This window comes from Nanorana parkeri, unplaced genomic scaffold (genome assembly GCF_000935625.1).
Source record: "Nanorana parkeri isolate BGI_ZX_2015 unplaced genomic scaffold, ASM93562v1 scaffold31, whole genome shotgun sequence".
Lineage (NCBI taxonomy): Eukaryota > Metazoa > Chordata > Amphibia > Anura > Dicroglossidae > Nanorana > Nanorana parkeri.
In genome coordinates this window covers 872,077-886,531 of record NW_017306299.1, presented here as the reverse complement: position 1 = coordinate 886,531, position 14,455 = coordinate 872,077, and the positions used below count along the sequence as shown (strand labels likewise).

Sequence of the window (14,455 nt, the reverse complement as noted above, 5' to 3'; positions counted from 1 at the left end):
CCCCCCCCCCTCCAAATTTAAAGTTGCACACAAAAAAGAATATAAAAACATACACGCATGCAAACATGCGTCGGGGGCGCATACGTGCAAGAACGACAATTGTGCCCAATACGCCACGCATGTTACATATCGCCGCGAACGTCACAGTAAGAGCAATAATTTTAGGGCCATCAATCACTGATAACACTAAACTGATGAGCGGTAAAAGCTTTTAGCGTCGCCTATGACCAGTTTTGGGTATGGTCATTTTGCGGGTGCGCCCAATTTTAAAGCTTGACATGTTTGGTGTCTATTTACCCGATGTGACCCAGACTTTTATATTTTACCAAAAAACTGGGTAATAATAAATGTTTCCTAACAATGTAAAAAAAAAACCTTTTTTTTTTCACATTTTTCAGTAATTCTATCTATCTGTCCCTAAAAAATGGTATAAAATGTATTTCAGTACAGCGCTGCATGACGGAAAAAACGTCAGTCAAAGTACCGCAGCGCTGAATACTGAAAAATGGCCTGGCCAGGAAGGGGGTCTAAGGAAGGGGGTGTAACACCTGGTCTTCAAGCGGTTAAAAGGTTTTCTCAGGGAATGAATGTTGAAGTTTATTCTGTTTTTTGGTCTTCCTTGGCAGAGATTATCAGAGTCGGGGACAACAAGAAAGTCCACCAGGTGGAGCTGATCCCACAAGAGCAGCTCATTGCCGTCATTTCCGGGAGAAATCGCCATGTCCGCCTCTACCCCTTGGCGTCCCTGGACGGCAGAGAGACTGAGTTCTTCAAGCTGGCTGAAACCAAGGGCTGCCAGGGCATCGCGTCTGGCCAGGTGCGGCACGGCACCCTCACCTGCCTGTGCGTCTCTATGAAGAGGCAGGTTCTCTGCTACGAACTGAACCAAAGCAAGACCCGCCACAAAAAGATCAAGGAGATCCAGGTCCCGGGCAACGTCCAATGGATGGCCATATTTAACGAGCGCCTGTGCGTGGGTCATCAGTCGGGGTTTATCAGGTACCCGCTGCACGCAGAGGGAAGTCCTTCCAGCCTCCTCCACAACGACGACCACACGCTGTCCTTCATCACGCAGCAACCCACGGACGCCATATGCGCGGTGGAGATCTCAAATAAAGAATACCTGCTGTGTTTTAGCAGCGTTGGGGTTTATGTTGATTGCCAGGGTCGGAGGTCGCGACAACAGGAGCTGATGTGGCCGGCGGTTCCTACTTCTTGCTGTAAGTCGATTGCCTAGAACGTCCCTTGTGATAAGTTGCTGGAAGTCAATGGGTTTGATATTGTTATCATTGTGGAATATTGAAGGGGCTTTTCTATACAAAGAGACTCAGATGTGCAATTACCGACACAGCTATCTGTTAGGGGAGCATTCTACCCACTGACCACCAGTATGAGGAGCATTCTACCCACTGACCACCAGTGTAAGGAGCATTCTACCCACTGATCACCAGTGTAAAATGTATTGTACCCTCTGACCACGAGTGTAGGGAGCATTCTACCCACTGATCACCAGTGTAAGGAGCATTCTACCCACTGACCACCAGTGTAAGGAGCATTCTACCCAATGGCCACCAGTGTAAGGAGCATTCTACCCAATGGCCACCAGTGTAAGGAGCATTTTACCCAATGACCACCAGTATAAGGAGCATTCTACCCAATGACCACCAGTGTAAGGAGCATTCTACCCAATGGCCACCAGTGTAAGGAGCATTCTACCCAATGGCCACCAGTGTAAGGAGCATTCTACCCAATGGCCACCAGTATAAGGAGCATTCTACCCAATGGCCACCAGTGTAAGGAGCATTCTACCCAATGGCCACCAGTGTAAGGAGCATTCTACCCAATGGCCACCAGTGTAAGGAGCATTCTACCCAATGGCCACCAGTGTAAGGAGCATTCTACCCAATGGCCACCAGTGTAAGGAGCATTCTACCCAATGGCCACCAGTGTAAGGAGCATTCTACCCAATGGCCACCAGTGTAAGGAGCATTCTACCCAATGGCCACCAGTGTAAGGAGCATTCTACCCACTGACCACCAGTGTAAGGAGCATTTTACCCACTGACCACCATACTATTCTAACAGGAGCTGTAGATATAGTAATTACTGGCATGGGTTCCCTGAGACCTGAAAGTTTTTTCACGGGTTCCTTCATGTTAAGAGGGTAGAACAACTAGAGAGGACTAGTCTTGTTGTCACTAACCAGAGTAGAAGGGATCTCTAGATCCAAGAATAAAAATGAAATATATTGCAGCCAGTACTTACATGTGCTAGCTGTATTACCTATACTGCCCCTCTCCGTGGCTGAAACACTGTAAATAAAGTTATAAACAATATATATAGCACTAGACGAGAGATATATATTACACTCCCCTTTTAGTTGGCAGATGACACCATCCTCCAATGAGATTTGGGGAATGTAGAGTACTCCAAATCTCACTGAGAAGACACTGCATTACAGTGCTGGGAGTACTCTATATCCCCAAATCTTGCTGGAAGGAGGGGGGCGGCACCCTTGCCTATATGCAATGGAAAGGGGGTGCAAATGTAAAAAGCAAACCTTTTATGGTGGAAGGTCCACTTTAAACCAATGCCTGGAGATTCTGCCATGGAGGTCCTTGTTTAGTCCCTTTCTGTTGTGAGGTGACAAACCCACCCTGAGAAATGCAATGCAGCCATCACTGGAGACAGGAAGTGACTGCAAAAAAAACTGCAGCACTGAGATTTAACAATGGATTAAAAAAGAAAGGTGACAACTGTTATTTTTATTATAAATAACAATGGTTTATGATACACGGGGCTTTAGCAAGCTAATGAGCCCAGTGACACTGTATGTACGCTCGTTCTGTGCGAGCTAACCAGCTGTTGTGAGCATGGGGCAGCAATGAATGCTCTTACACTCATTTCTCTTCTGGTAGAATGACCTTCAATGGTTCTCAATGAGGACAATACCGCAATATGGCCACTAGGTGGAGCCGAGTATCATAGGATGAAATGACACGATACAATGTTACAATACACCCCCTGAGTATAAAAATGTGCCATTGCCATCTCCATATTATCCTGGTTGCATTTGTACGCTCAGTCCCTCCAGGGGTCTGATTGTAACATTGTATCTCCTTACTGACATGTAATTATTTCCCATGATCATCTGCTCCTACCAGTTGCCATAATGCTGCATTTTCCTCATTCACTCTGTTCTTTATGTTTCCTTTATGATGCAGCTTATGAGAGTGTGGACAGCCTTTTCATTCTACTGAGGACTCATAGATTTATAACTAAACAGTTGTACCGGCTCCTCTCGTGGACTGGAATGGCTTCCTCAGATGTCACTGCACACTGCAAGCTTCTCACAATGTGCTTTAGAAGTTGCAGCAACTCAGAGCAGGCCTCATTACCTGGCTGGGGAACATCTAGCATCATCTAGCTCCTTCCCATTCAGCCTGACTGTCCCTGGCCTGTCCCCTTCATTCATTGGATTTCAGCTCTTTTAGTCATGGAGGCTCAGCATCACATGTAGACTTTACTTAGGATGGCCTGCATGCAAATGCAGCCTGCCATGGAGCGCCCACTCCTCCAGACTGACATCCACCCATCACGTCATTTTGTTTTTTTCATAACTCCTCCCAAGAACCAATCCTTTGCTTGCATAAGTGCTGAGGGCTCTTCAGAGGAGTACTAAGGCAGGGTGCTGCGGTGTTTTTAAAGGAGAACTATTGAGCCAGTGTTTTTCCCCATAGTTCTCCTAAGGGTCACGGGAGGACACAAACTAGCGTCCTCCCGTCACCCAAAGCTCATTATACTCAGAGTGACAGTCATGGCTCCCTGCAGGGAGATGATTGAGAAGTCAGAGAACGCCGGTATGCATTCGCTCACTTCCCGATCTAGTGAGCCGACCTGTGACAGTTTCATTCACAGGTCGGCTCAGATTATGAGGCCAATCAGTCGCCTCATAATTCTCCTTTAAGGAGCACTCTGCCAGCCCCTCTCACCGGCTATGATCTTGCCTACATTGCACAGAGACCCAGTGATTACATCATGGGCCTAAAATAGGGTATGTGATGAAAGCAGGTTTATTTTTTTATGATATTAGCATGTGATGATGGAGGGGGGCGGGGGGGGACGGAGAAACCAGGGAAGGCAAAATATAAGCCAATTAAATTTCAGCTTGAAATGTATTTCTTTCAGGTAATAATAGAAAAATGAGTAACCCCGTTTGCTTGTTCTGTCTGTAGAATTAGTACATATTTTTGTGCATTTTATATTTTGAACCAACACTGAAACATATAAAGCATCAGAATTTTTTTAATGTAAAGAATCAGTGCACTCAGAAGTGATGAATGGAGGTGAAGACTTGTGTGTGCCGACTCCTCTGCTGCCTCCTATTGGTGTCTCCACAGATGACATCCGCCATCTTCCCGGTTCTGCCCACACCGGGGATTGTATATGTCCCCTCCTCCATCAGAGATTGCAGGAGCTCCTCGTAACAGTCTCCGTGGTCTGCAGACCTGACAACTCAATTGCAGAGATCTTGATTTGGGGGTCACTGAAAATAAGCTGTGGGGTTTAAATGTACAGTAAGCTACAGTAAACTCCCAGTTATCCAGCACCCATAGGGATTGGTAGATGCCAGATAACTGTAGTTTCTGGTTGCTTGAGAGTTACTATTAACTGTCAAGCAATACCCCTTTCCCTTTCCCCTCCCCATTTATCTGCCGGCTAGATTCTGCTATTGGCTATTTCAGATTGTCACAGCCGATAGCAGGCTGGCTATTGCACATGCCCACTGCCTGTTGTTTACATTCACCTGCCAGCTGAGGAATCTAGCCCTCGGCTGCAGCAAGTTGTAAACAGAGAATTTAGTTAGCAACTAAATAATAAATAATAAAGCCTTGGTTCTCAACTGGTGGGCCGTGACCCAAAACTGGGTCCTCGTGTGCCTTCCACTTTTCTAGGTTCCTCAGCCTCCCCCTAGTGCAGGACTGTCAGTTCTCGCGCTAAGTAGCGATTCAAAATATGCTGCCCGGTGCCGAGTGTCAGCTTGAGGTGGGGTGAGCTGGTGGTATGGCCGCGAGGTAGCTCCATCCATACTTGCATTGCTTACAGCTCTAGCTATAGATGACTACAAAACCCAGCAATAGTACATTATATACATGCAATGCAGAATGCCGCCAGCTATTATGTACTATTGCTGGGATTTGTTGTATTTCTCTATAGCTGGTGGTATTCTGCATTCATTGCTGTATAATTTTACACTTTCCATCTCACTATATTGCACACCACACTATCTTTCTTTCTTTTTTCTTTTTTATTTCCTCCGCTCCAAGCTTGCTCCTGTGATGGACTACAACCTCAATACAAACTAGTAGTCCCATCACTGGAGCCTTTTTTTGAACTCTATTTTATGGTTTATCCGATTAACCGATTAATCGAACCTAATAATCGACTAACTAATCGATTTTGAAAATAATCGTTAGCTGCAGCTCTACTCGCGTACCCTATAGAGGTGCCTGGACCAGAGTGACATCATAATCTGCCTCCCGGAACCTCTACAGGGCATGCAAGGAAGCTGTACAAGTGGATGCACATATGGATGGAGCACCGTCACAGCACAGCAGCCCAGCACTGCGTTCCATTGCAGTGCAACTTGGGTCACGACTTAATGACCGAGGACAAATGTGGGTCTTGAGGTTACACAGGTTGAGAACCACTGCTTTAAAGGGTTATTCTTCTTTATCTTTAAATGTACTCTACCTCCCTCATTGCTACTTATTAGTGGTTCAAAGTCACATTTTGTTTCCCAATGCAGGTGGTGCCCTTTCTAAAATTTTATTGGTTTGCTCAGGAATTTTACACAATTTTTTCTTTTATGTTTGTCACTAGTTTAAAAAAAACCTGAAAGAAACACTTTCTTTTCCACTTTATTTAAAACTTGGATTGGCCAGAGTGAAATTGCAGTAAAAACATTCTCTGGTTTGGGATGTGTTAAAGGGGGTGTTCAGCTCTCCAAATCTCAGTTTTTTCCCCCAAATAATAAATCCAGATCAAACAAATACACAATGCCCTGCAAAGCTCTCAAGCTCTCTCAGCTCAGCTTCCCTGAACTTCCTGTCCTGTACAAGATCACAAGGGACAGAGCAGACTCCAGCAACTGTTCATCTACTAGCTTGGAGAAGGAAGGGACAAACAGGAGAATGTCTTGCCTTGTTGTGCCTGTGTTATGTAGAGAGAACCGCTTACCAGCACACACAGGGGTGACTCCATAGCACCCTGCAAGGGAAAGGAGCCAGTGCTCAGGGGACCCGCTGATTCTGCAGAAAGCTAAAACTTTTAAACATCAAGGAGCAGCGTCCATTGTAAGGGATTTCATCCGCATTTGCTATAGCTTAAAAACCTTTTGACTTTAATATCACTTTAAATTCTCTGCCAAGTTTATATTGATGCCGGAGTTCCTGTTGCAGAGCTTTTCCCATCTCATCTCCATGTAGAGGCAGGGAATCTCCCCAGCGGGTAGAAGATAAGTCACCAGCACACATTGTATCTTCATCAAAAACAAAGCCCCTTTCACATGACCGGTCCGATCAGGTCCACCTGCCAGTTTTTCAGCCAGACCCAATCGGACCATCTATGGAAGTCTATGGGCTGCCAGGTTTACACTCGGTTAGCTCTGGCTTGGTCCAGTTAAACAGACGGATCATTGATGCGTTTCAACTGACCTCATCGTGCCGGACCAGGGTCATCAGATTCCCCATAGACACACATGTGGTCCGGCACTTTCAGTTTTCGATGGAGGAAAAAACTGTACGGACACGGATGTCACGGTGGTTACACGCGATCCCTACTGCTCCGATCAGGAAATGATCTGTTGACTAATGCTCTGCCGATCAGCCAGTGTGAATGCGACCTCACTGACATTATAGATCCTCACATCGCAAGATTGTAGCAATGTTTTGAGACCACGCAGGCTCCCTTCATCAAGCAATGTGATGATGAAGGGACCCTGTGTGGTCTCAAAACATCACTACCATCTTGTGATATGATAATCTATAATTGGGTACACAAACTATGGCCCTCCAGCTTTGGAGAAACTACAAATCCAATCATGCATCTGTCTCTGGGAGTCATGCCTGTGGCTGTTAGAATCCTGCATTGCCTCATGGGACTTGTAGTTGCACCACAACTGGAGGATTGCAGTTTGCTTCCCCCCTGTGTTAGATTATCAGCACAAGATTGTAGTGACGCTTTGAGACCGGATCCCTTCACCACACTGCCTCATGAAGAGTACCTGCATGGTCTCCAAATGAGGCTCCAGACTGGTGATATGATTTACTGTATGCCATCAATAAAGGTGTTTTATGATGAAGATGCAACAGTATGCTGGTGACTTATCTTCTAGTTGTATCCATGCGGCCCCATCAAGTTATTACACGAAGATTACATATAAGGGATATGTCGGTCAGGTGTGCGGTGGGTCATGTACGTGATTCTCCCCAGCGAGGACGCAGACCGCAATGAACACCTGACGGGGGGTCTAACTCTTTCCTCCTTTCGCTCTATACCCGATCCATAAACAATGCTGAGCCGTCATATCACAATAGAAGACGAGCAGATTGCATGTTCCTGGCTCTATTACTGGTATCATTTCTCAGCCCTTTCTCTCGCCGTCTCTTCACTTGCAGGCTACAACGCCCCGTACCTCTCCGTTTACAGTGAAAACGCAGTCGACGTCTACGACATCAATTCCATGGAGTGGATTCAGACCGTCCCCTTGAAGAAGGTAAGCAGGCTCGGTATGTTTTTCCTGGCTGCAGATGATGTTTGTTAATTCATTCAAACTGAACTCCTGGCAGACATCTAAATACACAGATTAAACACATATAGAGGAGCTGTTGTACCTGCCTAAAGATTTGTATCTCTGTCCATCCAGTCCCGAGGCTTACACAGTTCTGCCATACCACACAGTCCTCTCTGGCGGGAAAAGAGACCTGATTTTTTCATGCTGCAGTTAAGTAAGACTTACAGGTCTTGTCCCTCCCCCAGCCTGTGACTGGACAGTAAAAGGAGAAGCAGCAGACATGAGTTGATTCCCCTGTCACTCTGTTCTCTACTTATATCAGCATGTCTCTTATTAGCACAGAGCCCTCTCTAGCAGTGCAGGAGACCTGATTTGTTTTCTGCTGCGGTCCTGTAACACTTGCAGGCCTTGTCCTTCCTCCAGCCTGTGACTGGACAGTAAAAGGAGATGCAACAGACTGATGCCTGATTTGTCACTCTGCTTTCTCCTCCTATCGCCATGTTCCTTGCAGTGCAGTACAACTGATTAGCTCCTTGTGCTGCTTCTCCTCTCCCAGCCTGAGCTCTGCTGTGCAGGATCTTCTGGAGGCTGCACTGCTTGCATTTAATAAAGTATTAACGAGTACAGAGCTGCATTGATTTTTTACTTGCTGGGAGTTCAGCTTTAAGGTCGTCTCTGGACTTGTGGAGAAAATGAGCAGTTTTCAGATTGATGTTCCTTGTTGCCGGGAGTAGATCTCTCCGCACCCGTCCAGCATCATTCTAATGGACCTATACTCCATTCAATGGAAGAGCAGTCTTGTCCAGCTTTACTACTGCGATATAACTCGATCCTCGCTTTTATTGAGGGACTTATTCTCTTTTTTTAGGTGCGTCCGTTAAACACAGAAGGCTCTCTCAATCTTCTGGGATTGGAAACTGTGCGGCTAATCTATTTCAAAAATAAAACGGCCGGTAAGTCTGTTCAGCGAGATCATTTCAGGCTCATCTGTGAAAGTGCATGGGGTAGCATGATTATGAAGGCGTTAATCAGATGCCAGTAATACGGGTGTAGAACAATCATGAAGGATTAAAAAGGATTGATGTAGTTGAAAGGGTAGTACAGTCATAAATAAGTTAATCAGTAGTACCGGGGGTAGTCATGCATAGTCATGAAGGGGTTAATTTAATACGCGTAGTATAGTCATGAAGGAGTTCATGGGATGGTAGTAGTACAGTCATGAAGGCGTTAATGGGATGGTAGTAGTACAGTCATGAAGGGATTCGTGGGATGGGAGTAGTACAGTCATGAAGGGGTTCATGGGATGGGAGTAGTACAGTCATGAAGGGGTTCATGGGATGGGAGTAGTACAGTCATGAAGGCGTTAATGGGATGATAGTAGTACAGTCATGAAGGCGTTAATGGGATGGGAGTAGTACAGTCATGAAGGGGTTCATGGGATGGGAGTAGTACAGTCATGAAGGCGTTAATGGGATGATAGTAGTACAGTCATGAAGGCGTTAATGGGATGGGAGTAGTACAGTCATGAAGGGGTTCATAGGATGGGAGTAGTACAGTCATGAAAGGGTTCGTGGGATGGGAGTAGTACAGTCATGAAGGGGTTCCTGGGATGGGAGTAGTATAGTCATGAAGGGGTTCCTGGGATGGGAGTAGTATAGTCATGAAGGGGTTCCTGGGATGGGAGTAGTATAGTCATGAAGGGGTTCCTGGGATGGGAGTAGTATAGTCATGAAGGGGTTCCTGGGATGGGAGTAGTATAGTCATGAAGGGGTTCCTGGGATGGGAGTAGTATAGTCATGAAGGGGTTCCTGGGATGGGAGTAGTATAGTCATGAAGGGGTTCCTGGGATGGGAGTAGTATAGTCATGAAGGGGTTCCTGGGATGGGAGTAGTATAGTCATGAAGGGGTTCCTGGGATGGGAGTAGTATAGTCATGAAGGGGTTCCTGGGATGGGAGTAGTATAGTCATGAAGGGGTTCCTGGGATGGGAGTAGTATAGTCATGAAGGGGTTCCTGGGATGGGAGTAGTATAGTCATGAAGGGGTTCCTGGGATGGGAGTAGTATAGTCATGAAGGGGTTCCTGGGATGGGAGTAGTATAGTCATGAAGGGGTTCCTGGGATGGGAGTAGTATAGTCATGAAGGGGTTCCTGGGATGGGAGTAGTATAGTCATGAAGGGGTTCCTGGGATGGGAGTAGTATAGTCATGAAGGGGTTCCTGGGATGGGAGTAGTATAGTCATGAAGGGGTTCCTGGGATGGGAGTAGTATAGTCATGAAGGGGTTCCTGGGATGGGAGTAGTATAGTCATGAAGGGGTTCCTGGGATGGGAGTAGTATAGTCATGAAGGGGTTCCTGGGATGGGAGTAGTATAGTCATGAAGGGGTTCCTGGGATGGGAGTAGTATAGTCATGAAGGGGTTCCTGGGATGGGAGTAGTATAGTCATGAAGGGGTTCCTGGGATGGGAGTAGTATAGTCATGAAGGGGTTCCTGGGATGGGAGTAGTATAGTCATGAAGGGGTTCCTGGGATGGGAGTAGTATAGTCATGAAGGGGTTCCTGGGATGGGAGTAGTATAGTCATGAAGGGGTTCCTGGGATGGGAGTAGTATAGTCATGAAGGGGTTCCTGGGATGGGAGTAGTATAGTCATGAAGGGGTTCCTGGGATGGGAGTAGTATAGTCATGAAGGGGTTCCTGGGATGGGAGTAGTATAGTCATGAAGGGGTTCCTGGGATGGGAGTAGTATAGTCATGAAGGCGTTCATGGGATGGGAGTAGTACAGTCATGAAGGGGTTCATCAAATGGGAGTATTACAAACATAAAGGGGTTAATCAGGAGCGGTAGGTGACAACACTGACTTGACTGATCCTTTGTGTTCCCAGAAGGGGACGAGTTGGTGGTTCCTGAGACGTCAGACAACAGCCGGAAGCAAATGGTGAGGAACATCAACAATAAACGGAGGTACTCCTTCCGCGTCCCGGAGGAGGAGAGGATGCAGCAGAGGAGGTAACGGAGCCGGTGTCCAGGCCGAGAACATTCTGTAGTTGTAGAATATAGAAGCGACATCACTGGGGGTCCTCTCAGGGCCGATATCTGGGTCCTGCCACAGACAGCCATAGTTTAAAGCAGACCGGTACTTTGCCCATGCGGTGCAAAACAACAGGTCCACTTTAATCCCCTCCCCCTTCCCAGTAGCACATCCTTACACTTCCATTGCTCTCCCTCCTCACTGTTAAGCCACCGGGAGTGAAGGAAAAACCCATACTTCCAGGTATGGAGGAGCATGTGACTCGCCTCACTCACTTCCCTTCCATACATTTCATGCTGGATGTAGTAGGGAAGGGTTAAACCCACTTTCATTTTTCTTTTTTTTGCCATCTGTGTCCCATTCCAGCGATTTCCCTTCACTTCCTGTCCTGAAGACACAACAGGATCTCTCCAATGTAAAGTTAATCACCCTTGCCCCCAGAACAAGTGTCCCCATTGGAAGATTTCCCCTCTTTCTGTTCAGGTGACCACTTACATTTTCAAACTGAGGTCACCCGTATAGAGAGGGGGAGTCTCCCAGTCAGCAATAAACACCTTACAGGGGTCCATCCAGAACTACAAAACATTTTGGCCTTAGATTCACTTTCAGAGAACTCTCGCCAAAACTATTTTGTTTTGGACAGAGCTGGGGAAGGTCGGTAGCCTCTGTCATGATTTTTGTTACTGGAATAATTGGTGAGGATGAGTTCCCCCAATGGGGGCACAGACGGGTCCGACCAGAGATTGTAACCTAGAAATAAAGGGATATCCGCCGCTCCCAAGCCCCTAGATGTTGCGTCATCTGCTTAACTGGCCGCACTGAACTGTCTGCAGATCCAAAATAAGGAAGCAGACGGCACAGCATGAAAACAAACAACTAAAGCTTTATTGTTCCTGACAAGCTATGCAAAGCCCCACCTAGGACCTCCTCTAATGATGCATTTCACTCCAAACACCCAAAAATAATATTGCGTTTTCCAAAGCCCTCTTTTTAACCCTTTTCCCCCCAGGCTGTAGGCGTAAATGTGGCAGCACAGGGGTGGGCTTTAATACCATGCTCAGAATATAGAAATGCTGCCCAATATATGCATCCAGCTGAGGCCGCTGATTTGTGCTGGGGTATTCTCACCCAGTGCCCCCCGGCACTGTGGCAGAGCTTTCACTGACCGCCCCATGTCATTTTTACAATCGGGAGTCGATGGGGTCAAGCTTTCAACCGTGTGACAGCCAGCCACAGTGATCACATGATCGGAAGCCTCTGGCATTAGGTACCTCTTAAAGGGCTGGCTACATACCCCCCCCCAAAAAAAAAACACAAACACGCGATCAGACGCCCATAAGTGGCTGTGATCTGAGATGCCCTTAGACAGCTCAGATCACAGGCATGATGTACAGAGCCAATTAGAATGGTTCTATACCTTGAGATCTCTGTGAACCAATCGCAGCCATCAAAAGTATACACACTGCAGTATTGTTCTTAAACACTCGCCCCATTCCTAATGGAGAAAGACCTGAATGGGCTGAATGTTTGTAAATGCAGCAGGAAAGAAGATCACTGCAGATCGAAGGTGAAGATGGGGGGTGGGGGGTTTAAAGTGGGTAAATTTAAGCAAACTCACATTTTTGGCCTAAATAAGTAACTAAATACCACCAAAAGAAAGCTCCATCTGTCTCAAAAATATGGTATCAATTTTGGGTACAGTGTTGCATGACCGAGTAATTGTCAGTCAAACTATCTCAGAGCTAATAACTGGCCTCATAATAAAGGTGTGCGTACAGACTGGTACTCAAGTTGTTAAAATTAGAGACCTGCCATCTGTCTCTAAAATTAGGCCCAGGTTTGGGTGAAACGTGTCAGTAGAGCAGGTCGCAGGCATCTTTTTTTATGGCGTGCTGTTGGCTTCTTTTATTTGGGTTACATTGTTGTATGACCGAGTAATTGTCAAACTATCTCAGGGCTGAGAAGTGGCGTATATACACAGGCCGGTACTTAAGTGGTTAATGTTGGAGACCTGCCATCTGTCTCTACAATCAAGGCCATTTTTGGGTAAAACGCATCAGTAGAGGAGGTCCCAGGCAGACTTGAGTGTTCTGTCAGCTTCTTTCTTTTGGATTTGTCACAAATGTTAATCGGATTCCACCAAACTCCCATATAACCAGCCGGATCTCGGGCCAGTCATTGGAGTAACTAACTATGATTAAAGTTTGAACTGTGCAGTGCTAGAAAAATGAAGCTCATGGGCTTTTGTGGCACATTTTTTGTTATCTCGGTCACGTTGACGACTTTGATTCATCTTCTGTCTTTCCTCGTCCTCAAGGGAGATGTTACGAGACCCAGAGATGAGAAACAAACTGATTTCCAACCCCACAAACTTCAACCACATAGCACACATGGGTCCCGGTGACGGCATCCAGATCCTGAAAGATCTTCCTATGGTGAGAGACCACCTAGTGGTGAACTGGAGAATGACATCTGTACAGAGCAGGGCCCATGTATGTGTACTTATGTAGCAGTGCTTTATGGAGGACATCAGCCCCCTGTCCAGAGGAGATCACACTTGGATGTCTTGACCAGCCACACATGATACAGGCAGTCACAGTGTATTGGAGGGGGAGATCCCCTGTCGGGTTTTTTATCTTTGTCTGCGTCCGCTGATGAGATTCACTCTATTTGTCCCGGTGACCATCATCACCGGGACTGAAAGTGATGGGAAGTCTAAAATGTTAGCCCCAGAGCAGGAGATGATGGTAAACCTTCCTAAGTTCTCACGTTGTAGAGATTTCCTTTCACTTCCTGTTGTGTCTTCAGAACAGGAAGTGAAAGGAAATCACCCCACTGGGACACAGACAGTAGAAAATAACCCGACAGGGGTTTTGACCCTTTTCCTGCTCTCTCCAAAAATGTAAATTAATACATTTTTCCAATCCCGTGTGCTCATGGGGAGAGCATTCAAACTCCATGCAAACAGTATGACTTGTCGGGTCCAGATACAGAGCTACACGGTAAGATGGCGGACTTCTTTGTGGGCAGTCTGCTCATAAAATAAAGGTTGTGAGTGACTGATGAACTGAACTTCCTTGCCAATGTCTGCCCAATGTAAGGGGGCATTGAACTGTGGACAGCAGTGCTGCAAGGCAAGGGTGCTGAGCACGTAGTCACCGTGCTGTATACATGAGATCTAATATTTATTTTACTGGACAAAATGCTGCTGTGGGTTGCCATCAGTGCCGCTGCCATTAACTCTGCAGTACCAGAGGATTGGTGTAGACATTCCCTTTAATTGGATCCGTAACCAGCACTGAAGGGATCCTGGCGCAGCATTTTCTCCTGCAAAGGGATGCACTCTTAGTTTATCCCAGGAAGACGGGTAACATAGATTCAATGTAACATTTATAAATATATATATTTGTGGTCGGGTATATCAATACCGTATAATGGATGATCTAGTGTGGGCTGAGTTGTGCCAATAACCTAATGTGGCCCGAGGTGTGCCCGTGGTCCGCTGTTAGGTACGGCCAGAGGTGTGCCCGTGGTCATGCTGTTAGGTACGGCCAGAGGTGTGCCCGTGGTCCACTGTTAGGTACGGCCAGAGGTGTGCCCGTGGTCCGCTGTTAGGTACGGCCAGAGGTGTGCCC

General features: G+C 46.6%; 1 protein-coding gene across 1 annotated transcript in view; it reads left to right on the top strand.

The window, feature by feature from the left end:
- CDC42BPA (CDC42 binding protein kinase alpha) overlaps positions 1-14,455 on the top strand; it is a 232,860-nt gene that overhangs the window by 197,237 nt on the left and 21,168 nt on the right. Inside the window, exons 34-37 of the mRNA XM_018568287.1 lie at positions 7,679-7,776; positions 8,663-8,747; positions 10,675-10,798; positions 13,138-13,255. Of these exons, the coding sequence (XP_018423789.1) occupies positions 7,679-7,776; positions 8,663-8,747; positions 10,675-10,798; positions 13,138-13,255 (425 nt within the window). The remainder of the gene's footprint in view (positions 1-7,678; positions 7,777-8,662; positions 8,748-10,674; positions 10,799-13,137; positions 13,256-14,455) is intronic.